The sequence below is a fragment of the Periplaneta americana genome, chromosome 2, assembly GCF_040183065.1.
Source record: "Periplaneta americana isolate PAMFEO1 chromosome 2, P.americana_PAMFEO1_priV1, whole genome shotgun sequence".
Taxonomy (NCBI): domain Eukaryota; kingdom Metazoa; phylum Arthropoda; class Insecta; order Blattodea; family Blattidae; genus Periplaneta; species Periplaneta americana.
The window spans coordinates 109,288,483-109,314,197 of record NC_091118.1 but is presented as its reverse complement, the minus strand read 5'-3'; the positions used below and the strand labels follow the sequence as shown (position 1 = coordinate 109,314,197).

The window sequence follows — 25,715 nt, the reverse complement described above, 5'->3', positions numbered from 1 at the left end:
AAAAGAGTGAGGTGGAGAATGGGTCGAAAAGCTCAATCTTTGACAGCAAACAGTGATGATGAATGGTCTTGATCCTTGTACTATGCTAATCACAGGACCAAGGAATCTCACAACTATTGAATGTCTGTAATAATTCTAATGAGGATGGAATGACATACTGCCCAGTCCTTGACAGCAGATGGCAATGACGAATTTTAAAGCCTTGTGCCGTATTTACCACATAGCCTAAGGACACCTGCTGCTAGTGAATGGTTGTCTAGTGTTTAATTTTATTGCGAGAGAACACATTTAATCAAAAGTCTCATTCTTTGAGAGCAGTTGGTTAAGATCACTATGAATGATCTATGATTTGTACTTAGTTTACAGTTTCATTTTGATTTTGCTGATATTTGCATTGTAAATGAGCTGTTTTTTCATCATGCTTCCTACTCATTGTATCATCTAGCCAATGCTGAAAAACTACATTAAGAACTAACTTTCTCTTAACATAATAATGATTGTGCGTCTCTCTCGTCTAGATGTGGAGCACTCTGTTTATGTGCGACAACTGGCGCTCTCGAGTAGTGTGGCAATAGGCTCACTGTTGCTAATTCTGCTGGCGAACTTACTAATCGCTTTGACTCTGACTGCTCTGGGCCGCTCCATGAGTTGGTTCTCTCGTCCTGTCTGGATCTTCTTCCTATATATTTGCCCCACACTCTTTGTTCCCATGGCTCTTCTGTTGCTAGTGTCACGCTGGCAAAGATCTGTAAGTAAACACATTTACTCTTTTCAGTTCTCTTTATTCCACTATAGTAGTATTAATCATAACAGTTTATTATGTTTCAGGCTGGTTCCTGGAAAAGGAAACAAGCTTCATAAAATTGTCTTTGTGTCAGTGAACCCTATCAAGGAACTTTTACTTGAATAAAGTATTTTTATCTAACATTTGTACTAAGTAAAATACTAATTCGACCTTAATGCCACAAGTCATATTTCTTAAACCTAAAAATCGGACGTAGGAGAAATTACACATTTGATCGTAAACCCTGCACATTAATAATGAGAAAATATATGAGTGTTAATTTCTTCAGTTACATTTAGCCAAAATTTGTTATATTGATCTAGAATAAGATACATTATTGATGATGTACTTCAGTGAAGCATAGACCATTCGTGTCAGTGATAGAGAAAGACTTGTGTCCAAAACATATAACTTCTTGTACAGCAGGATGCACTGGGTTTGCTAAGGAAAATTGATGTAGACATTCTGCAGAAATTAAAAATTGCGCTACTTTTGGACTCTTTAGATATATCATTAAATGGAAATCTCTTGCGTAAGTATTCAAGTGAATGAAAGATTCTAGAATTCCACATCAAATTCTAAATTAAAATTTTAAAAGAAAATGTCTGCCAGGAATATCTTCGTGAACCTGTAATGAGATTGTAACAAGAGACTACAGCCTAACACATGTTAAGAAGAAGTATATGACGTCATGTCATGTAGTTCCTACAACTATTTTTAGGCAGTGAACACTGTCAGTGCAAGCTTGTAAGCAAGGTCACTTATATCAGTATAGTATAATCCATGTGGGATTAAAACTGTTGAAAACTAATTTGAACCAAACCACACTACACAGATGACAATGGCAATGTAATATATTTCCATGTATTTCTTGATCCTTTACAACAGGGCTGGGCACCAAGAGCAAATTCTACTCTCTCACAGGGAGTCATATGCCTTCTCTTCAGTCCTTTTCTTCCCACCGAACATCACACAGTGTTGATGACGTGACGGATGAATATTACGCTTCCCTGTTTAGAGTTTGGATTTGCTCCCAGTGCCCAGCCCTGCTTTACAATAATATGAACTAATCTGTCACATAGTCCTGTTGATTCGAATTTTTTTCTATAAAACTTAGAGTATTTGTCTTTCCTTCCTGCTTATGAAAACATACCTGTCGGTAGGTAGATCATAAACCTAAATTTGAGACAATTTGTGAAATGTTCAATTTAATATCTGTGAAACACACGAGCTCTACAGCACTAATAAAATGTAGATTTTTTTGGAATGAACTGAAAGCAAAAAATTGTGACCCAGTAAACATGGATTATTAGTCATTAATAAAACATAATGGAGTATAGCTAGCCACTTTCACCCGTAAAAGTGTTTTTTTTTTTATTGGGGTATGGTTGTTAGGCATGAAGATTATGTCAGTTTAAATCAGTGACTCACAGACTGTATTGTAGCCACAAGTCCAGTAACCAAGAATACGCTGAAAAACCACATCAAGTCAATAATTCTCTTGTGCAATGAATGAGAACAGTGACACCTGTTACACAATTTATATTGTTTATAAATCTTGTCTATTAAATTTATATGTAAGTAAACTATCATATTTTCATTTCTGGTTCACCCTCAGCAAAATCAAAAGGGGTACGATTGGTTTCCCCCAAACAAGAAGTAAATCAAATTATTGATAAAGGGAATGTAAAAAAAATTATTCACATATATATCAATTCTTTCATGTTCAAATATTCTGTTACATTTATCAACCAGTGCTGTTATTGATGTAATGACATCTGACCAAAACAGGCACTTAAACTGAACACAGTTGAAGATAAAAGCAGTCATAATTCAGACTCCAGCCTGTGAGTCCAGATCTTGACTGCTTATTATAATCAGACATACTTCAGGCTTGTCAAATGCCTGGCATTAGAAAATAACAACTTCAGGCAGTTGATTAATAAGATCATGTTTTAGATTTGAAGTGTTGTATTGTATAGTCCGACATAACAATGCCATGTTCATACCACTATGTATTTTGCCACAGCATAAAATGAGCAGTTGCAATGCGTTCATTGAAATTATGTAATTTATATATCTGTGTCATTAACACGTCCATCTGTTTTTTCTAAGTTATACAAGGTAAGGCAAAAATATCTCCCCATTTTCAACTGCACATAGCATGGAAAATGTTGAAGTCAAATATCAAACAATAATATCAATTTATTCTTTATGGTATGCCATTTTATCCTTCAGTTCAGTTCTGCACACACTTTCAGATTCCACAGCAAGGATGTGTTCCTAGCTGCAAGACCATAAAATTGTGAATTGCGTCATTTTGGAATACGGCTTCAGCACTAAAACAGAAACCGCCAGGGTGACCAAGATTAGTGTGATTTCCACAAAACATTGCAATTGTGCATCAAGCATTCGTAAGGTGCCCACTACGTTTGGCAAGAAAACATGCAGCAGCTTTGCAATGAAGTAATTGCACCCTTAGGTGAATTTTGCAACAGGATCTTAACTTTCATTCATACCAACTGGTAATGGTTCACGAACTTAAAGATTGTGATATGGAAATCGTCTGAGATTTGCTAAACAGTTTCTTGAAATCCTGTCCAACAATATTGTTTTGTTAATGTTAGATGAAACACATTTTCATTTGTCCAGAAGTGTAAATAAACAGAACTTCCGATACTGAGCAGAGGAAAACCCGAAAGAGATCAACATGCGACCGCTTCATAGTGAATGTGTCACTGTCTGGTGTGGTGTCGCACAGTTCGGGATTATTGGCCGATACTTTTCTTAAAAGTGAAAATGGAAGTGTGGTGACAGTGATTTGTGCTCGATATGTTGAGATGATACATAATTTTCTTCCTCTAGAATTTCAACGTCATGGAATTTAAGCACCAATGATATGGTTTCAGCAAGATAGGGCAACAGCACATACAGCTAGGCTATCCATGGTGGTGGTGCGTGACTTGTTTCGTAGTCATGTTTCGAGAGGTGGTGATGTTCCATGGCCTGCCTGCTCTCCAGACCTGTCTGTATGTGATTACTTTCTTTGGGATTATCTCAAAGCGAAAGTGTATTCTCACAAACCACGCAACATTCAGGAACTGAAGGATGTCATCCAAAGGGAAATTACAACTGTGCCTCTAAATATGGTGCAACATGCATGTGAAAACTTTCAGAAATGCTTGGAAGAGTGTGTACAAAATCAAGGACGTCATCTCCGTGGTGTGATATTCAAAACATAAGTGCAGTGACAAAATGGCATTACACAAGAAGTATTACTACAACACTTCCACATATGTATCACTAAACTTCTTGAAGTTATGGAACTTTCAAAATTGGTAGATATTTCTGCCTCACCTTGTATAACAATAAACAAAACATTTAAGAATTCATAAGAATATTATATACAAGAAAACAACTTAACTAAAATAAATTTAAAAGAGTAGAAAGCTTACCCTCAGAATGTATGTTAGAAACCCTTAGTTTCCTGTTTTCTCTTTTCATTGAACTTTTGTGTATGTGAAGTCCTCGAGTGTTCTCTGGAAGATTCATGACATGCAGTAGTCCAACAGTAATCTGCCATCATATTTACATCTAAATGTCCCTGATAGCATCGCTCTACCTCTTTTAAATCGTGATGAAACCTTTCACCTTGTTCTTTGCTGAAAGCTCTTAACTTCGCAGGAAAGTAATCAATGTGGGAACATTAGAAAATGAAACTTTAGATTCATGTTACAACCAAGCACTTTGAAATCATTCAACATGTTTCTTACAGTTTATTTTTATCGTGGATCCTTCACATTACCAAGAAATTCTTCACAACTTCTTTGAATGCATTCCATGCACTTTCTTCTGTTTCGTTCATTGTACTAGTGAAGTTGTCATCCATCATTAGCTTGTGAATTTGTAGGACATCAGATATTCCCTCTCTGACTTTAGCTTCTGATAGTTTAGAAAACTTTCGTACGTAAGTACTGATAACAAGAAAGATTTTTATGTAGTGTCTTGACAAACTGCTTCATAATCCCCCAATTTTATATGTAATGGAGGGGAATATTATTTTCTCACGAGTAAAAGACTTAAATTTTGTAATATTTTTGTTTCCTGGTGTTAATTACTTTCTTTCAGGCCAGTATACAATATACAGTGTTTGTCCCTGGCCCTGCTATCCCACTTGCACAGGAAGCATGGAAATTTTGTGTATCTTCCTTGTTGTCCCAATAGTAGACCAACAACTTTCAGGTTATGCATATTTGCCACTCATGCTCAGGATATTTAATTTTCTCAAAAACCAACCTCAATGTTTCATATGATTGAGATAGGACAATTGAATGTACAAGTGGTATGGACACTAATTTATTGCTGTTATGAAGTAAAACTGCCTTAAGACTTCTTTTCAAAGAGTCAATTAAAAGCCTCCAACTGTTGGACTCTTATATCTCTTCTCCCAATTGTTTTAAACGTTTTCTCACAGTATTACAATATGCTAGTCTTAACTTCCTGTGTACAATAATTTCGGAAAAGTTTTTCACGCTTTCTGTACCACGAAAATGTTATTCCAATCAATCATACAAAGGAGATTATGAAGCATGTCGACTCCATGTCAATTTCACAAAATGTTTCCACTCTGTTCTGTCTTTTGCTAAAATGTTATTCCAGGTGCCGAAAAGTTCTTCTCAAGCAGCCTTGAGCCTAATAATTCACTTTTCGTTTTGGTAGTCCTAAGTCCCTTACCAAATTATTCATCTTGAGTTGGGTAAAATTTTTTCTGTGAATTATCAAATTCTTCTGGAGTGGAACACATTTCCTCAGCAGCTGCATTCGGGGAACTACTTTCATATTCACTGTCACTCATGTTTGCTGGTGGTGTAGGTACAAGTAAGTCAGGCCCATGAGTAACAGGCCTGAAAGCCGATTGAAGATTTGGATACTTAATTGATTTCTTGTTTTTCTTGTTGTAACCAGTAACACTACACATACAAAAATAACAGTCATCATAATGATTCTTCTGCTCACGCTGTATCATTGGTATAGCAAATGACATTGCTTTCCATTTTCCTGCTTACCAATAATGCAGTCCTTCTACACAACTGTTACACGTACAATGAGACACAAATGATTTATCCATATCACTAATGTTGACTTTGAAATACGCAAAATATAGCTTCTTTACAAACGAATCTATTTTACGTACTTTTCCATCGAACATATAATACAAATATAGCGAAACTTCTGAGAATTTTGTACATACTTTCTTCTAAGCAATCCTGATATACTATGTGTAGCCGTGTTCAGTTTTTATAATCACACTTTTACACTGATTCTATAAGAGATTGAGTACATGTTAACTGAGGCTAGCCTCTGTAAAGCGGCAAAGTTGTATAAACTTTTATGTCAGTTTTGGATGTTATTATGCGAACACAATATGCTTAAGAACTTACTTTTATATTCACAATATTATGATACACTACTGTAACAAAATGTACCGATAAAATGAAATTGCGTCAAAGCTAGACATGATACGTAAAAAATGAAATTATTTTCGAACTCAGGGCACCAGTTTCCTTATAAATAACATACTTTCTTTTTTACCCCAGAACCATTGTTCCCTAGTGTTATCAGTGATGCTGGAAAGGTGCAGTTCTCATCCATTTTGTGTTGTTAGGGGCTCAATAATGCATATTGTGTTTATTAACATGTCCAGTGTTCAAAAACGTTGTCTCAAAAATTATTCATTTTTTGCATCATGTTTCATAATGATCTTTAGAGTTACAAATATTTATTACAAGTAAACTACTGAACAAACGTTAATGAAACCAGTGAAAAACAAAAGAAGAACTCAGTTTTCTTTTTATATAGTAGCACACATCAACATGATAGTCCAGTTCTTGTCATACCCATTCCAACATAGTTTTCATTATTGTAACTGTATACTCCCTTAGGATTGTGATATCACACATCATTGTGATGAATACCTGTTTTTTGGTATAACCCCACAAAAAGAAGTCACGGAGGTCTGGTGATCGTTGGGATCACTTCATCAAGTGCTGGTCATTTTCAAACGCATGTCCTGTCCAGCTCCTTGGCAGCACTGTGTTCAGGTAGATGTGAACCTCATTGTGGAAGTGGGTGGGGCAACCGTCTTGTTGAAAAATGAACCCGGCTCCTCTTACACTTGAGATATTAGCCACATTGTAACATGTCGAGATATCCACTGTATATGCATATGTGTTATGTTAATTAGAACAGTGGGGGGGGGGGGCAGATCTTGAGATACTACCCACCACACAGAGGAGAGTTTGTGTGGTAAGGGAAATGTGCAGTGGTAAACTGTAACAGAAACATAATGTAAGGTATGAGCACACATTATCTCTGCCGTGTGTGAAACAAGCTCTCATCAATATTTTACAATTAAATTAATTATACACATTTTATTACATGAAGTTTACATAAAAGTAAATGATAATTACCTTAAAATCCATGCTGACTGAGCAATGTCCGAACTTTCATCTAAAGCTAGTGAATATGCTATGAATTGAGAAATATTAGATTTTAGTTACTCATCCACTAGATATGAAATATCTTCTATTTTTCTCCCTATAGTACGATGAGACAAACTAATGTTTTCATATTGTTCCTTTTGTTCAGGAGATATAACACTCACCACACTTATTAAACATGTTTTAACAAATTCCCCGTCACTAAAAGGTTTAAATGATTTTGCGGCTTCCCATGCAACCATGTCACTGGCAAGAGTTTCCTTTTGTTTTTGAGTCAAGGCATTCGTCTCCTCTCTAATCTGGTTACTTAATATTTCCGTTTTTAATTTTTCAAGCTTCTCCATAAGTTCTGGCCCTATAAATTGAGATAGAAAGAAATGAAAAGAAAGAGCGACATTTTGTTTAAAAATTTGTGAAAACAGAAAAATGATGTACGTAGCGAATATTATTATTTTAGCTTTTGTGCCGGTATTAAACTTCAAACTACGACTACTTACCTGCAATTAAGCTGTGATTCCTATGACATTGTTTATAATGCCTGTGTATATTACTTTTATGCATTTCTATAACGATTTTGTTGCATAATGACCATATCACGTTTTCTTCATGAGCACAACAGAATAATTTTTCTTCCCAATCTACCTGGAATTGGCATTTACGAGTATAGAGGGAGGTGGAAGTTGGTGGAAGGAACATGATGTCAGAACTCTCCCCACTACCGGATGTAATCATGATTACCAGTTTGCCCGCGTCTGATCTAGAATGATATCAGATATTCTCATTAGTAATATGTATTAATTAATCTGATTAATTCTACGTGATAATTTTATTGGATCTCTGAGTGTCCGTGAGAAAGCTTTCTTCCATTTGACTCTAACTCATTCCCTTTAAATTGGTTCAAACATAATGTTAGGAGTAAACCTAGTGTAAGCCTTGGTGCAACACAAAAAACTGTTAACGATACTGCGTCCAGCTCAACGCTAAATAACAAGATCACCACAACTGCCTCATTTAACTTCACATCGGCAAACATCACACAATAAGTGATCACATACTTCATATATTTAAAGTGATGTACAAACTATGTGCTTTTTAAACAGTTTTAAACAGTGTTTTTAAATAGTGTTTTAAATATTAACTGAAACATTCTAATTTAATTTTGATAATGTGTTGTACCAGCAAATAGTATATAAGAGTTAAGGTAATCATTCATGTAATCATGGCAACACTTCACCGACATAGCACAGTATGCACAAAAACACTGATCATTTAAGTCTACGATACATGTACCCATAGGCTTGGTTAACAATTAGCATCATACACATACATCTGAAGATGGTACAATTTACGTACCGAAAACGTTAATGAAAAATATGACTAATTAATTTATTCATTTAATTGTATGATAAGCAAAGGCGGAATACACACACATAATTATAGTCAAAATTGTGATAGCTTATCGGTATACCTTCAACATGAAAATTCAAAAAACTGTTTATGTTTTTGTTTCGTTCTACACAAGTTTTATTGACGTACATTCAGTAGTTTAGTTGTAACAAAATGTTTGTTAAGTCCGAAGATCATTATGAAACATAATGTATTATGTAGTCACTTAAGAAAATACAACGTAGAACTAATATTCTGTTTCTGGGAGATCCTAATGCAAATGGTTATGATAAATATACTATTTGTGCTATCAGTACTTTAGAATCTGCTGTACTGAAGTGCTGGCTGATCCTCTAGCCAGTTCACACTGACTGGATTCAGAGCTACAGCATCAAAAACATAGTTCACTTGGCTTTTTATTCGTTATTTCTTGTTCTTCACACTTTCATACTTTTGTAGTTGTACTTCAGATGACATTCACATCTCTTGTTGCTCACTGACTATATAATTTCTTCTGAATTCATATAATGTTAAAATCATATTAATTTCTGTATCTAATTATGCCAGTTTCTGAGTCTGTGACAGCTGAAAAATATATTAAACATACAGCTATGAATATGTTCAAGTTATTTTTATGTTAGGTTATTTTGAAACAGATTGTTACCAGAATGTTATCGTTAATTTGTAGCAGGGGCAGCTGGTACATAGAAAGCTCCAGTTACCATAGTTGTCTTTTTCCGCAATTTTCTTTGTAAAATAAGTTTTCGGATGGTAATGGAGGTCATTTTGAGCTTTTAATAATAGCTTTATAGTTGTTACTTCTTTAGTACATTTACCTAATATACCTTCTAAATTTTAAATGTCCATTACTTTTTTAAGATTCTATTGTATTCTAGAGGAAAATGTGTTAGATGAAAGTTGCATAACTTTTGAAAAGAAAAAATAGAATATCGAATAATGATACTGTAATTCCATTTGAAATTCTAAGATGTAGTTCCTTCCTATTATAAAGTTTGGAAAAATCAGTATTTAATTTTATTGATCCTTTTAAGAGACATTGATGTGTCCCCATTCCTATGAGGTTTATGAGGAGGTTGGTTGTGTCTCTTCTGATGGCTCTACTAGACATGCTGATATAATTGATAGGCAAAATGATAAGGGTGTCATTCTTGATCCCACAATCCATTTCGAGATGCATGAGCAACAGCCACAAGAGGTGTGTCGTGAAAAAGAAGTCATCTATGAGCCTTGTTGTAAGCATCTCGGAACACAATACCACATCACACATTGGACAGTTTTTGGGTTCATGTTAAGTGCCCGTGGCATGATCCCACAAGAAACTTTAAATCAACTTAAACAATTTAAAATTTCTGATGCAACAATTGATGCCATAGGCTCTCATGTGTTAAGATCATCCTTGTCTATAATTAGTAAATCATTTGTACCCAAGAAACTTTTATTGTAAATGATTTCCTATGTTTTCTTATCATTTATCTTAATGTTTTTTTTTTCTTTCAAATTGTCTCACAATTGTTTTTAATCATTGTTCATTGTGAACTGATTAGTAGGCCCATCTATTGAACCCTTATTTAGGGCAGCTTTTGTTAATACGAATATATATATTATATATAATTTACATTCCATGGTATTCGTTTATTGCTTCACAGCTAGAATATGGAACATGTTAAAAAAATCTTAATAGTACTACAAAGTCTCAATTGAATCGGTCATAGCTAAAAGGAACTAAATCAAAATACGCAGTTTTTGGATTATGCAACCATTTGAACAATGGATGTCATGCACATTGAACAGTGGAAGAAGGAACAAAGTCAGACTTTTAAATGTTCTTTGGTCTTCTATAACATAATAATATTAATATAGTGGAATGTTTTTTGCTTCTGAAAGGTTGTGAAAAGTGACTTAGTTCCTTTTAGTTCTGACTGATTCAATTATAGTAACAGTGTAGTTGAAATATATACAGAAGAATTTTACAATATACTAGTACAACACAAGGGTTATTATCAATACTTAATACAAGACAAATATTCGTGCAGCATTGTTAAATGTCATAAATTCACCTGCAGAAAAGAATGTGTGAGAAATTAGGTACTTCTTTAATTGGCCCTAAATAATTTTATGTTTTGAGTTTGATTTTTTATATCCTTAGGGAGACTATTAAAAATTTTTACTGCCAAATAGCACACTCCTTTTGATAGCGTGATAGATTTGCCGATGAAGTATGAAAGTCATTTTTTGACGTGTATTTGTGCTATGAAATGTTGAATTAGTTACAAAGTTTTCACGATTACATACATGGAAGTTTATAAATGAAAAAAAAAGTCTACTGAAAAGCCATGGGCATTATTTGTAGTTTTTTAAAATGGTCCTACAAGATTCCCTAATTTTGGCACCAACTATTATTCTAATTACTCTTTTTTGTAGTAGGAATATACTATTATTCTCTGTAGAATTTCCCCAGAATATTATTGCAAAACTCGTTACTGAGTGGAATTATGCAAAGTATATTGCGTAAGGTATTGATATTTATTATCTCTTGCGTAAGTTAGATCTAATAGCAAAATATACTGAATTTAATAATTTCTTTGATATAATTTTTCCGATTTAACACTGTCAATTTGTAAGCCAATAAATTTGGTGGTTGTTGTTTCCATTAGGGACCAGTTGTTAATTATTGGACTTGAAATTTGCGACATTGAATTTGGGCCCATTCTGTTTATATCTGAGGTGTAACCATTTATTACGCGATTCTGATTTTTTTATTGTTATATTAAGGTTACTTTTCGATTGAACCTCGGATATTCTAGGAAAGGTTTAGTTTAAATATAAGTTTTCTGAATGTATGCAAGGACATTCATATATCTGATGTTAATACTTTTTTGCTGCCATGAACTATAAATTTGTGATTTGTTGCAGGCCATTTTTTCTGCTTGGGGCCTATTCCAGTTGTATAGTGATGGATACCAAATTATGTGGACCCTCATATTACTAGCTTGTACCTTGCTACAAATTAGAAGTGGATTTATTGCGTTGTTGTGGATTGTCTTTACAACCCTTGAAAACTTCGTTAGAACAACTCTACTTAGGCATTGGAGAGGTATGGTTAATAAGAATACGATATTGAAAATGAAAATTTGTTTAATTTATCTTTCGAATTAAATTGTGAAAGTTTCTTATTATTTCTCCCTTATCTCTTTCCATCATAATTTTAATTAACTTTAAATTAAGGATATGGAGCCCTCTTTTCAAAAGAATATAGCATCTGTACATGCAATAGGCATGTCAGACATTTGCTTTTATACATTTATCTATTTCAGCTGTTTGTTTTGGTGTTCATTTCTGGGTTTGGTTGGATCAGTTAAACTAAATTTCTAATTTATTCCTACTGTAGTAGTTAGATCTCTTTCTAAGATACTGTGTATATGGAGAGCAATAGCCACCGGCATGGCTCAGTCAGTTAAGACACTTGCCTGCTGCTGAAGTTGCATTCGGGCATGGGTTCGAACCCCACTTGGGCTAATTACCTTGTTGTTTTTTTCCGAGGTTTTCCCCAACCATAATGTGAATGCAAAGTAATATATGGCAAATCCTCAGCCCCATCTCGCCAAATATCATCTCACTATTACCAATCTCATCGACGCTAAATAATCTAGTAGTTGATAGAGCGTCGTTAAATAACCGACTAAAATAAAAAATGGAGAGCAATATAGTCAACCATCAGTTTTTTTTATTTTAATTCAAGATAGTATGAATACCCAAGTTAAATCAGGGTCAAATATTGCTGCACTTGACGTTTGAGAAATCTGGTCACACTTTCTGTTAATACAGTTTTGTCATCCAAGCATGCACGCAAGAATGCTAGGTTTGTATTAAAAGACCTGCCCTTGGGCAGAACACTGTGGATGATTGAATGAAAGCATTACAAGGAAATATTACTTAATTCAAAATCGGTTCCAGTGTTCCCCCCCCCCCTCTTAAATATTTTAGTTTGTGAGTTTAAAAATTGTAACTGAGGAACCTACTATGGCCTGCTGTGTATTATTCTACAAATAGATCAGTTTACAAGAAATGCTTGTATGAAGGGCCAAGTGGCGGCAAAAGTGTGCACTGCGCAGGCGACTTTGGCTGTGACGTCCTGTACAAAGTCCCAGATTCCAACATATCTTGATTCAGTTGAGTTTGAAGTTTGCTGTAGTGTACACGTATTTTGTGAGAAGATGACATATACTATTGAAGAACGAATTAATCTAGTGGAGTGTTATGTAAAGAAAAAGAATTATAGCAAATGGATTCGTAGATTTGTGCTCAAATTTCCTAATTCAAGAATTCCTACACAGTCTTGTGTTTCGAAGTTAATGAAAAACTGACGTACAACAGGTTCAGTTTATGACAAGCCTCGTGAGCATAAATGACATGTTTTAACTGCAGAAAAACTTGAAGATATTAAAGTGCGATTAGAATTAAGTCCAAAGAAATCTCTTCGTCGCCTAGCTCAAGAAGAAACATATCCTGTATGTCAGTTCACAAAGCAACCAAGCTAATTAAATTCCAATCATATAAAACAGTGGTCGTCAGCACTCGCTGAAATGTGCAAAGGGTACATGGTGCTGTCCTGTGTGCACTGTTGTGCAACAGGGAGAGATAGAGAGCATACCCGCTAGCAGCTACGGAGTGCACCCTAGTGCACTGCGTTTTCTGCGGGTAAGAGAAACTAGCCCCAGCATGCTCTGTGCTGACGATCTCTGATATAAAATAAGGTTTGTGCAAGAAATCAAGCAAACAAATTTTTCCCTTAAGTACGGTTCTGTAATTGGTTTTTTGAAAATGTCTACAGTGGACACCTTGATCCACAGCTAATGTTTATGACTGATGAGGTATGGTTTTATCTCAATGGTCATGTCAGTTCTTGACATGTGCTATATTGGAGTGATAGAAATCCGCATATTGCACAGCAAGTCCCATTGCACAGTGATAAAGTAGGGGTTTGGTGTGCGGTTAGTGTGAGACAAATAATCGGACCAATATTTTATAACAGAACTGTGAATACCGACATGTATGTGAATACAATACTGCCTCCATTTTTCAGCGAGAAGAAAAACAACATGGTTATTTTCAATAGGACAGTGCTACCCCACATACTGCAGAACGTTCAGTGAACACCATAAAGAAAGTTTTTGAAGATTGGATAACAAGCAGAGAGGCCACCGGCATAGCTCAGTCAGCTAAGGCACTTGCCTGTTGATCCAGAGTTGCGCTTGGGCTGATTACCTGGTTGGGTTTTTTCCGGGGTTTTCCCAACCGTAAGACAAATGTCAGGTAATCTATGGTGAATTCTCGGCCGCATCTCGCCAAATATCTCGCTATCACCAATTCCATCGATGCTAAATAACTTCGTAATTGATGCAGCGTCGTTAAATGACCAAGTAAAAAATAAATAAAAAAAATTAATAGAGGTTTGTGACCACCTAGATTCCCTGATCTGTAATTTTTATCTTTGGTGAAACTAAAGCGTAAAGTGTATAAGAGTAATCCCCATACTTTGGAATAACTGAAGGACGCAATACAACAGGAAGTGACAAAAATTACTCAAGTTGAACTGCAGGTTGTATCACATAATTTGTTTAAGGGATGTAGGGCGTGTCTCACTGCAGAAGGAGGTAATTTTCAGCAGTATCTGAAGTAATTGGTAAGTACGCAAGATTTTGTATTTGAAACCTAGTGGCAGCAACGGCACACAGCACCCTGCCAGTGACGTTGTTGTCACGCAATGAATATGCACCATGCTGCAACTAGGCTCAGCAGTCCTCGTAAAATGAACTATCTGTATATTCATAATTAGTTTTTGTAAGAAGATAACTCCTCCATACACTACCTAGCTAGCTAGCTATATCTATATCATGATTACTGCATAATATGTTTATTAGAAAAGTATATGTGTGCAATTCCACATCGCATTGTAGGATTATAGTGTTGAAAGATCTTGTTTTGGATTGACTGCTTCAGGTGGAAAATGGTTGCTCCTTCACGTGGCTGCTCTGCTGTTGCCATTCACGCAGTGTCTTTACCTAATTCTTGCTGCTACTTCACTGTATATTCCAATTATGGGTCGCAGTGGGGCTGGTAATAATGCAGAAGCAATTGTAGCTCTTCTTATAGGAGCAAAATTCAGCCTGCTGTTTACATGCATTGTAAGTATACCATGTACATAATAGACTAATTTTTAACTAGTGTTATTTTGTTGCAAGAGGAATATAGAGCAATGAAGTTCAATATGTTGAGAGAGACCTTCTATTATCAGTAATATTTACATTCTTCTGTAAAATACAGAGAAAGTCTTATGATGTTACAAGTAATGAATTTCTGTATTTTCTCGGAAATACGTGTTTCAGCACTAAAAAACATTGTTCTTGGCATGTCATTTGTCTGTATGCAGTCTTTCCTTCCATTTGGGAAGTACACACACGAAATATAATAGTTTTGACTTCTTAAGCAACACTAGAATATTTAAATTGTTTATACCAAGATTATATTTAAAAAATGGGAATTTACTTAAAATTGCCTCTAACAACTTTCTTCTTGGATTTTATACATAAAAAATATGTCAGAGGAAGTTGTATAGACCTATATCCCCAAAAACGTGTTTCAAATAAATTATTGTTTAAAAAATGATGGAATCCATTATAAATTTATTACATTCTCCTATAACTTAAAAATATCTACGTGATTTAGAACATTTTAACTGTTTAGGGAGTAGAACAAGAAACAACATGTACAGGGCGAACCAGCCAGATCTAGGCTCCTAGCCTACTCACAGTGGCTAATTCATATGTAGCAATGCTACCTATGTGGAGGATTTGTTCCGCTCTTTTGCAGTTTGTGTTGCGTAATGATGTACTTAACGAATTCACAATTCAGGTTCGAAATGATGTCCTTGTGATATATGGCAGGCTGCACACTCCTGAAGACATGTCCAGCAACTTGCCGTAGTTCGTTCTGCAAAATAACTCTAATTTCATGCCAGATATTTTGTTTGAATTCCTCAAGTGAATGTGGGTTATTGCGTAAACTTTACTTTTCACTGTGCCCCATAAATAAAAATCACAGGGATTTAAATCTGGCAATCGAGCTGGCCATAATCCACGACCTACCATCATCATCAAATACTTCCTGAATTGCGGTCATTGACACATGAGCAGAGTGAGCTGTGCCATTGTCCTGCATGAAATAACTGTACAACTTTTCGTCCTCACTAGCTCATTAAAAAATGGACGGAGTATGAACTGTGTATATCTTTGTGTGTTGTTGACTGTTTCCTCAAAGAAAATGGGGTCAACCAGTCGTCATCCACTCATTGCACACCATACCCCTATTTTTATGTCATGTAGCATTTGTTTGTGAAAACGATGTGGATTTTCACTGTCGCAGTAACGATTGGTTTGAGTGTTCATGTAACCACTGAGGTGGAATCATGCTTCGTCACTATAAAAAATTAAGGTGGGGTCAAGTAGTCCATTATACACTGACTGTTGGAACCACATGCAGAACCTAAGTCTGCTCTGATAATCGAGTTCCGTTAACTTCTGAACTACACGAATTTTGTAAGGTTTTAATTTTAATTGTTTTGTACCTCTTATCACTGAAGATGTGACACCCCTACCTGCTGAGCTACATGGCGGGATGATGATTTAGGCCAGTTTCATGTAACATCTCCTCAGTGAGAACATGCTTCACACATGTTCATTTCTTATCCAATACTGATCCAGTTGTACGAAATTTCTTCATTGCTTCAGAAGGCTCTAACACATCAGGGAATGATTGACAGAAGTTTGTTACAACTGTTCTTCAAGATTCGTATTTCACAAAATCGTCATAAATAAACACTCATTCAAGTCTATATTTCATAATGGACACACTACTGCGCTCTAAATGTACGGTATACATCTGCACCCTCACTGTATGAACGGCTTACATAATTAAACACGAAACGTACACGAGCAAGAGATCTGATCACTGTGATGGTGCAGCAGTTATTACGCATACGACTTCTTGCTGACGCCGGTCAAGCCCTGGCAGACTCGCTCTGTATGTCCATATGAAACAAATAAGAGAAATCTTGTTTGTACCAACTTATTATTATTATTATTATCATCATCATCATCATCATCATCATCATCATCATCATCATCATCACAATGGAGTGAGACTGTTAACAGTCCACATGATAGGAGGAAGAAGGAGAAGAAGATTATTTTTGTTGTTATTGTTTTTATTAATCTAATAATGAAAACTGTTTCACCCAGAGATACATTAAGGTTAAATGTTGACAGACATCATAAAAAATTGAATTTAAATTAGAACATAAATGAAACATAATTATATCATTGAATACTTAATGTTATGAGAGTGTCTTACAATCAAATCAGTACATGCTGTGCAACTTTGAATAAATATTGTTTATAAACAGTAGCGTCTCATGGATATTAGTCATGGAGAATTCTGTTATAAAAGTTTTTAATCCTTGTATTGCTTGCCTTACTAATTTGAAGTGGAATTCTTCTCATGGAACTAATCAATGACAGGTCTATTGAAGTCAGTAATGTCAGTTACCATTGTTTTAGATTGACTGTTCCAAGCGCATTTAATCTGTCATCTCCCATACAGTTCCTTAAATGTCTTTGTCAGTTTTAATGTTGAGAAATGCCTCTCTGTATCTGAACTGGTCATTGGCAATGTAACGAACATTCTAAGTTAGCATTTTGGCAGTTTTTTCTGAAGACACTAGAGTCAAACTAAATGAAATAAAAAAATTTAATGTATCTGTACAACCACACGCATCACTATCATAAAACTGTTGAAGGTCATAAAAAACACGAATTTCACTTTTCATTGCATCCATTTCAACCATTGGAAAGGCTTTACAAAATTTCTTTATATCATGAAGAGGTAACATTCTCTTATATTTGTCATGTTTTTCTCTTACAAGACACAAGACAGATATTTGTGAACTGTCTCTTATTTGAGAGAGAATGGTGTCACAGACTTCTCTTGTAGCTAAATGTAAATCTTACATGAAATCCTTCCATTTTCTTTTCACATCTGATTCTTCACATGTTTCTTCCAATGCACAGTGTTTCCTAGAGGCATAAAAGCTGGCCAAAAATACTAAAAGCTACTTAACACTTTTTTTTTACCCATTTTTGGTTACAAGTGAAAAATAATATATCAAGTCTACTTGCTTACCTTAGGACAGTGTTTCTCAACTGATGGCACTGATGGCTCGCGTTCCTCAGATATACTTGAACAGTGAAGTGGTAGGCTCAGTTTTCTTCATCCATAATAAAGGCACTTAATTTAACACTGTGTGTGTGCATGTGTGTGCACACACGCTCATTGAGTTAATCTGTGCATTAAGTATTACAAAAATTGTACGATTATGTTCATGACTGTTTAATAGTAACTTTTTAATGGTTGTTACACATTAAAGTAACTACACTGTTTATTATATTCATTATGGGGGCACTTAATAAATAATAAAATTTAAGTAAGCACGTACACAATACAGTTTTAGAAACAATTTAGAAGGGTAAAGAATGTTCATTGATCACTGTCACTAATATTTGTATTGTTCTCCCCTCCGACAGTTGTGATTGTGCTTGCAGTAGGCCTACTTATGAGCCGTCCCTTGTTTGTTTTAGAACTCAGTTCTCGCTCCGCTACTCTTTTCAATTATGTAAACGACGTCTCAACAAACACGGTACATAATACATTGTCGCTGCTACCTATATGCTGATGATATCAACTCTTTGTACATTTCCAAGTTGATACATTAAATGATTCTATCCACAAATTAAACAGCGATCTCATTTCAATCTCGACATGGGCCAGCAGACTCGGACTTAGATTTAATGCAGCTAAGACTCAGGCCATAATCATCGGAGCCAAAAGACTGCTGAACACTTTGAATGATAGTCAAATTCTGGCCATCACGCTTAATAATATTGAAATTTCTTACTCACTATCGTGAAAAATGTAGGAATATATTTTAAAAACGAATTAAGTTAGAATTACCAAGTAAAGCACACTTGTAAAAAATCTGCTCATCTGTTGACTCGTTAAGCAGGTTCAAGCATTTCTTTCCTGTGTCACTGAAACAGACATTAGTTCAAACACTCGTAATGTAGCACTTTGACTGTGTTGTTCACTGACTTAAGCACCGAACTCTCAGCAATGTCAGCTCTCATATAGCCTGTATTTCAGCTCCCTGCGACTTTTCGTTTTCACCATTGATTAAGAAGAATGCAACTAGGCAGCTGAAGGCAATTCCGAATGATGACTTTGCATACTGTTTTGTAAAGTAGATGTAATGCTGAGATAAATGTCTGAGATCCCAAGCAAGTACTTTAAAGAAGACAAAGGCTTTATTGATCTAGATAGGCTAGGCTACTTTTTTTTTTTTTTTAATATTAACTGGATACTTTATGGATAGGCCTCGTATACCTGCAGCCTGAAAAAAAAGCATTGTTTTTTTATACCTTTTACAGCACACTGAAAAACATAAGATAACATGTCACAAATTACTATTGGTAACAAGAACACTGAAAACGTGTGTTTCTGTTGAAACCTGGTAGGTATAAATTTTTCAAGGTAACATAAAATTGTCGTTATAAAGAGAATGAAAATAAATTCTTGATGATAATAATCTTTCTATGGCTTAGATTTGGCAGTATTATTCTTGTTTCCATTTCTCAACTCTTTGACAATAAATTCATTAGCCTTCTTGCAGTCCAGTATTTTTTTAGGAAATCTTTAGTTAAAGAACATTATAGACAGCAGTATGATTTTTGCAAATAATTTTGTTCTTCTCACGTAGGATACAATTTGGAAAAGAAAGGATGCCACTATTATTTAAGTGTGTTAATAATGTTGGCGTCTAATATAGTGGAGACTGATGCTTTTGTGTTTTTTGCAGGTGCCACTTATTTTGCTGGTAAAGAATCCAGAGCGCATACTTAGCATCCTAAGTGGAATGTTCCTGATCTCTGTAGGCCTACTCATCCTTACTCCATTGGGGTTCCCGTATTCTGGTGATCCTGCAGCACCTGCTCCACAGAGATTTATGATAGCTGTGAGTAGATTGATTTATGACTCTTGACATGATGTTCTTTTGTTATGTATTCACCTGCACAGATCATGAAACATAAATATTTTATGTTATACAACTTATCTTGCATATTGTCAGCCATGAGTCCATCTGTTCTGGTTCCACAGCATCCATCTTTTGGACATCCTAAATCTCTATTGTCCTGCAGATTGTATTGAAAGGGCAGTTTTAGAAATCTTGTTGTGTCCAGTCTCTTCCATCATCAGTTTTCATTTAACCGGTGAAAATGGAGAAATGAATAATCCAAAGTAAGAAACCTAAATTATGTGAAAGTGACAATAATGAACAATGTGCAAGTGTAAGTAAAAGTGAAATAATAAGTTCCATCATTGCACAATATGCAGGTTTCTTAATCTAGCTGGACAAAATTCATTTTTCGACTTGTTGATTTCACTATATATTTTTATGAATATAGGTCCCTGAATGTATGGGGCATCTTATGAAGACACTGTACGGTATTTCTTGCGGATATTTATTTGTTTTAGTGTAGCTTAAACATTGCTGTCTGCAGAGTGTTGAATCCACACTCCTCAGTCGCAATAGAAAGCACTTTGTTGGAAGTCTCATTAAGGGCTAGTAAATTGTGTTTTCTTTTCTTCTTTCACATGAAATTTGTAAATCCAAGTACATGCTTAAGCATAATGTGTAATTTAGCTAAATTACTAAATTAGAGTCCACAATACAGCTTTTATTTGATATGAAGGACGTTTATATATTTTTTCCCAACTTTGAGTTATAAAATAATAGCTGCTGTGTACTGTCAAAACAATTTTATATTTACATTTCGACATTATTACCTGTGTGAAATAATGTTTGCTTGGTTGCATATATCTGTGAACCTAACTGATATTAATATTTTCAGTGGCATGACGACTATACTCCACCGGCAACTTTTTGGAGTTTCATGCCGGAGTGGTGCTGAATCACTAATATTATAGTTTTTTTTTTTTTTTTTTATTGGAATACAGCTGGAACATGTCATCAACAATAGAAATTTTTATGATTGACTATTTACTGTCAGACCTGTCACTTAAATGAGATGGGTGAAAAATTTTCCAAGTTCTCACATTATTCTACAAGTTTGCATATTACTGGATGTGAGAATACAGCCTATACTCGTCATAAATTGTACTTGTAGTTGCCATCTGTGTTATTTCAACACCAAATTTATTTTCGTCTGATGAAGTAGGAGAAAGGAGGAAGTGTATATCTCATTTTCAATAATTAACAGTTCAGATGTGACAACAACAATAGAAAAACTTAAAATTGTGTTGTAAACAACTATCTGTCAGATACAGACTGCCGCCACGTTTGGATGTGATGGAAGACAAGAGAATGACAAACTGTTTTCGACATTGTGTAATTTATTATCGGTCTTAAGAATACGAAAATAAGCTTTTGTGAAATATGTACAATGCTGATACAACATAAGGTCGTAAGTAAGTGATTTTGGTAATAGACAATCCGAGTATATTTCATTCGGGCAGTATGAAATAAAGAAAATATTTTGAAATAAACATTTCTACAGTACAAAACAAACATTCCAGTTAAAAGTTGTAACGGGATGGTTTCAAGCCATTTCAAAAGTAACAAGTTGCCATTCTGCCACATCCCTCCCCACCTCAAGCCATGATTTTAATTTAAGACATTCTAACGAAGGATATCATATTTTTAGGTACAAAGTACTAGATATGAAAGTGGTACGAGAATTTGGGAACATCTTACAATGGACTTTCATGGGCTTTGATATTACAGCATGCGGACAGGGTGTTTCATGATGCTTCAGGGGCTGTAAAGCAACATACTACTGGCTACTGGATTGTGGACATGGACCAGAACAGTCCCCATAGTGTGAAGTCGCTGGTTCCAGAGATGGAAAACGCTGAGTTGGTGGAGGAAGATTGTGTACAAGAATTATACTGTGGCATGCCATACCTCATGCCCGTACTCACATTTATATGGTATGTTCTCATTTTACTCGGCCCACTCTCCTGGATGTATATCACTGGAAGTATTAGGCTTCTCTTGTTTTTTCTCCTTTCTTGCAACTAATACATGGTTGCTTGAGGTGCAAAAGCTTGTATCCCACAAAACAAAAATTTTACAGGAGAATGAAAAAACTGCTCTTTGTCGCTATTATTTGCTGCCTTATATGGGATTGAAATATTTACTTTTCCGCAATTAATATTAAAATGTGGTTTACAAGACTTTCCAGATAGATGTGTATCATTTAGTTGATTCAACAGTACCAACAACTCAGTTTCGAATATTTTGAGGCTTACAAATATTTGTACTTAAGCAACGACATTTTAATAAATATTCAGTGTTCATTGTAGAGGTAGAATTATGACAAGTTATGTGTATATATATATATATATTATTTTGTGTGTGCGTGCGTGCCCAATTTTAATATTATTCTTCCCTCTATGTTTCGGTGTCCCCAAAAGTCTTTTTCCTTCAGGTCTCCCCACTAACACACCATCTACATTTCTGGATTCACTCATGTCACATGCCCTGTCCATCTCAAATGTCTGTATTTAATATTCCTAATTATGTTAGGTGAAGAATGCAATACTTGCAATTCTGCGTTTTATATATTATATATACTAGCCACGCCTGAAGCGAAGTATGGTTGAGATGAGTTGGTACCTTGAAACGGTGAAGGCTTTGGTTTAGGATGGGGTTCATCTGTATGGCCACAGGGAGCATTTTGCAATGTCTGTTACAATATGTATGTCACGTGACATAGTGTATGTACATTGACTATATGATGATTTTTACCTGTAGTGTAGTTCTTGGTACTGAGCATTGTATACTAAATATTCCTGGATTAACATATGTGACTAATGAATGCGTGAGAAATGGCTACGAACAGTAATCCAAAATGATACAAACAGAAGTGAAGTCTTTGCTGCAAGCTCATCACATTTGAGTCATAAATAGTTTCAAGTTCATGATGAATTTGAATTGGTGCTTTCCCTTTTACTTAAAAAAAACTGAATAACAAATTGAACGTCCTCATTTGTCCACACACAGTATGAATAGCCATTGTTCAACTGCCTAGTTCAGAAAATTGGCGAAGCTTGGCCTTGATTAGTGCTTACATCTAGCTACCAATGTCTGAAGTTCTGAACTTCATGTGAGTAAATAGCCACCTCTCTCCGTAAAGTTTGTAGGCTGGAGTAAAATATTTTGTTGAGTTCCCTTCGTATTTACCAGTGGATCTGAAGTTTGTGGCCAAGGATATTAGATTTTGAGGAACGACAGAAATTCTTAATATGCCTTACCTCAGAAAAGAATTGAAATAGGGATTGCAAGTTATACGTAGATTTGCAGTATGTAAAAGGATTCTGACTCGGACAAAATGACCAACCAGGTGTTTCTTTCTTAGTGAAGTTCTCTATTTTGTGAACATAAAACAAAGCAGCAAACAGAATAGATAGATGGAATAGGTGCTGTAAATATTCGAAGTTGCAGTTCTTGTTACTGATCAAAAGAGGATTTTTACTAATTGGATAGAGCTATAGATTTCAAAACAGGTACAATGAATAACCCTGAACAAAAATGTAGGTCTAATATAGTAGACGTAACGTATCTATGAATTGAAGAAAACTGAAAGGAAATATCATTGTAAACAGCAGGAAGTAAGTGTTCTGCCAATCTAAACCTCTCTTGATTATGTCTATTTTTTAGAATTCTAGTGAACAAATTATAAATTTAGTGAAGAAAGACGGTATTAACAATTTACTTCAAAACTCTTGTCCTGTCAGGAAGTCATGATGTGCGGGATCAAGATCATAAACAGGGTCTAACAAGTTGTTAGGTTGAAGGAAAATATTTTTATTATTTCACTGTCATAACATGAAGTTTAAATGTTGCGTTTTTACCTCTGTCATGTAGAGTTTCGTATTAAGAGTTCTGTTTTTCTCACAGATAATGGAAGGTATTCATATGATAGCTGTACAGTTTATTTATCAGATTATCACATAATGGGCTACCTATGATGACGTTGAGTATGTACTTGGAGAAAGGAGACGTCATTTTGTCTTAACTGTGAGGTATTTGTGTTTTTGATTGGCAGGAAAACTCATTGGATACCAGGTCCACCTCCTCTGATACCAGTACAAACAACCTTGTTCTTGAACAAGAGTGAGATGATATCAAATGATTATAAAAGGCTGACCTTCACTATAACAGGTGAGAAATTAATTTATACATACACAGTTTGATTTTCTATGCCTATGCATATTAGTGAATTCAGAGTATATAAGAACAAGTAGATTATAGTGACTATTACAATTTTACTACATCATACTACTTTTGACCAATAAATGGTATGAAAGGACGTGTTTCAACCAATCATGGCTGTTTATCTCTACAGTTTTATCACTTCCCTAGCATTTGTTTTTATCACTTCCCTAGCATTTGTTTCTTTGCCAATGCTTCTGAATGCAAATTCTTTATGGTACTATAAAGTGTGGTTTATGATCGTCATTTGTTTCCCGCATAGATAGTCAACTGAAACCAATGACTCGTTGATTCAAATGTTTTGGTGAAGCTAACATTAGTTAAATAGAATTTTAGTAAGTCAATTAATGCCTATTTTGTTCTATTATAATATTTTATTTCTTCTAATCTTTATATAGGTACTTCTCTTTTTATCACCTCCCTACCATTTGTTTCTTTATTTGCCAACATTTCAAACTACAAATTCTTTATGGTACTATAAAGCATGCTTTGCATTTGTCATTTGTTTACAGTACAGATACTCAACTGAAAATGGCGGCTCCATTCAAACGTTTTGGTGAAGCTAACATTAGTAAAATAGAATTTAGTAAGTCAATTAATATTTTATTGTATTAGAGTACCTTATTTCTTCTAATCTTTATATACTTTTTTCTAATCGTGTAGTAGTCAATTAAATCCCATTCGAGTTTTGATTTTCTCTAGATAAATCAAAACCTCTAATGAGATTACTGTTGTGGTGGGCTTGTGGGTGGTAGATGGTACCAGTTTTTCATTACACCAATTGGAGCAGATATTGCTACTATTATATTGAAATAATTTCTTGTAAGTAGGAGTTTTGGGAGCAAAATAAAAGGAAGTACGTATACTGCAGTTGTTTGTAGATTGAAGTGTGAGGACCACAATAAAGGTAAGTAATTACTATAACAATAACACGTTCCTTCTTCGGTAATAATATCTTAGTCCGGTTACAAGAGAAATAATAATAATAATAATAATAATAATAATAATAATAATATCGGGAAGTAAAAAAATAAACATAAAAATTGAGATGAACTGTTTGCACATAATATGGTTTCCATAAATAATATAGCAGTGTCACTTTGCTGGAATTTACAGTCATCTTATATGTACCAGTAAAATTAACAAATACTTCGAATTGACTGTGGAAATCAAATAATTGCGAAAAATATGAGCAGTACTTATCCATGTCACTGATAATTTGAACCAGTGGAATCATTATGGAAACTCTTGTTTACATTATGTGACAACCTGGTTTGTTAATCTAAATATTTTTTATAAATACATAAATGATTATGTAATGGTCCAAAGGACCTAGTCCATGAAAGTGGCTTATCATTAGACATCGAATTTACATGCAGATGCATGTTTTGTTTGTTTCCACACATGATATGTAAAGTGGGACCAAGGTATGTTTCACATTCTTCTAAATCTGTATGTTAAGTTTCATAGCACATACATGTGCATATTTCGGCGTTGTGGCATATTACAGAAATACAAGCTTAAAAATGCATGTCTAATTATAACTAAACAAGTTATATCTTTTGAGACTAAGAGTTCACACCCTAATACGTTGGTGATCATGCATATTGAAACAAGG

At 34.8% G+C, this 25,715-nt stretch overlaps 1 protein-coding gene across 5 annotated transcripts in view; it reads left to right on the top strand.

Moving 5' to 3' along the window:
• LOC138694493 (endoplasmic reticulum metallopeptidase 1-like) overlaps nt 1-25,715 on the top strand; it is a 145,811-nt gene that overhangs the window by 76,918 nt on the left and 43,178 nt on the right. For all 5 annotated transcript variants that reach the window (XR_011330956.1, XM_069818261.1, XM_069818263.1 and 2 more), the window contains exons 8-13: nt 519-748; nt 11,605-11,785; nt 14,692-14,876; nt 19,658-19,813; nt 21,605-21,810; nt 23,931-24,046. Coding sequence is in view for 4 of the 5 variants with exons in the window: in XM_069818261.1 (XP_069674362.1) it covers nt 519-748; nt 11,605-11,785; nt 14,692-14,876; nt 19,658-19,813; nt 21,605-21,810; nt 23,931-24,046 (1,074 nt within the window). In the remaining variant the exon portion in view is untranslated. The remainder of the gene's footprint in view (nt 1-518; nt 749-11,604; nt 11,786-14,691; nt 14,877-19,657; nt 19,814-21,604; nt 21,811-23,930; nt 24,047-25,715) is intronic.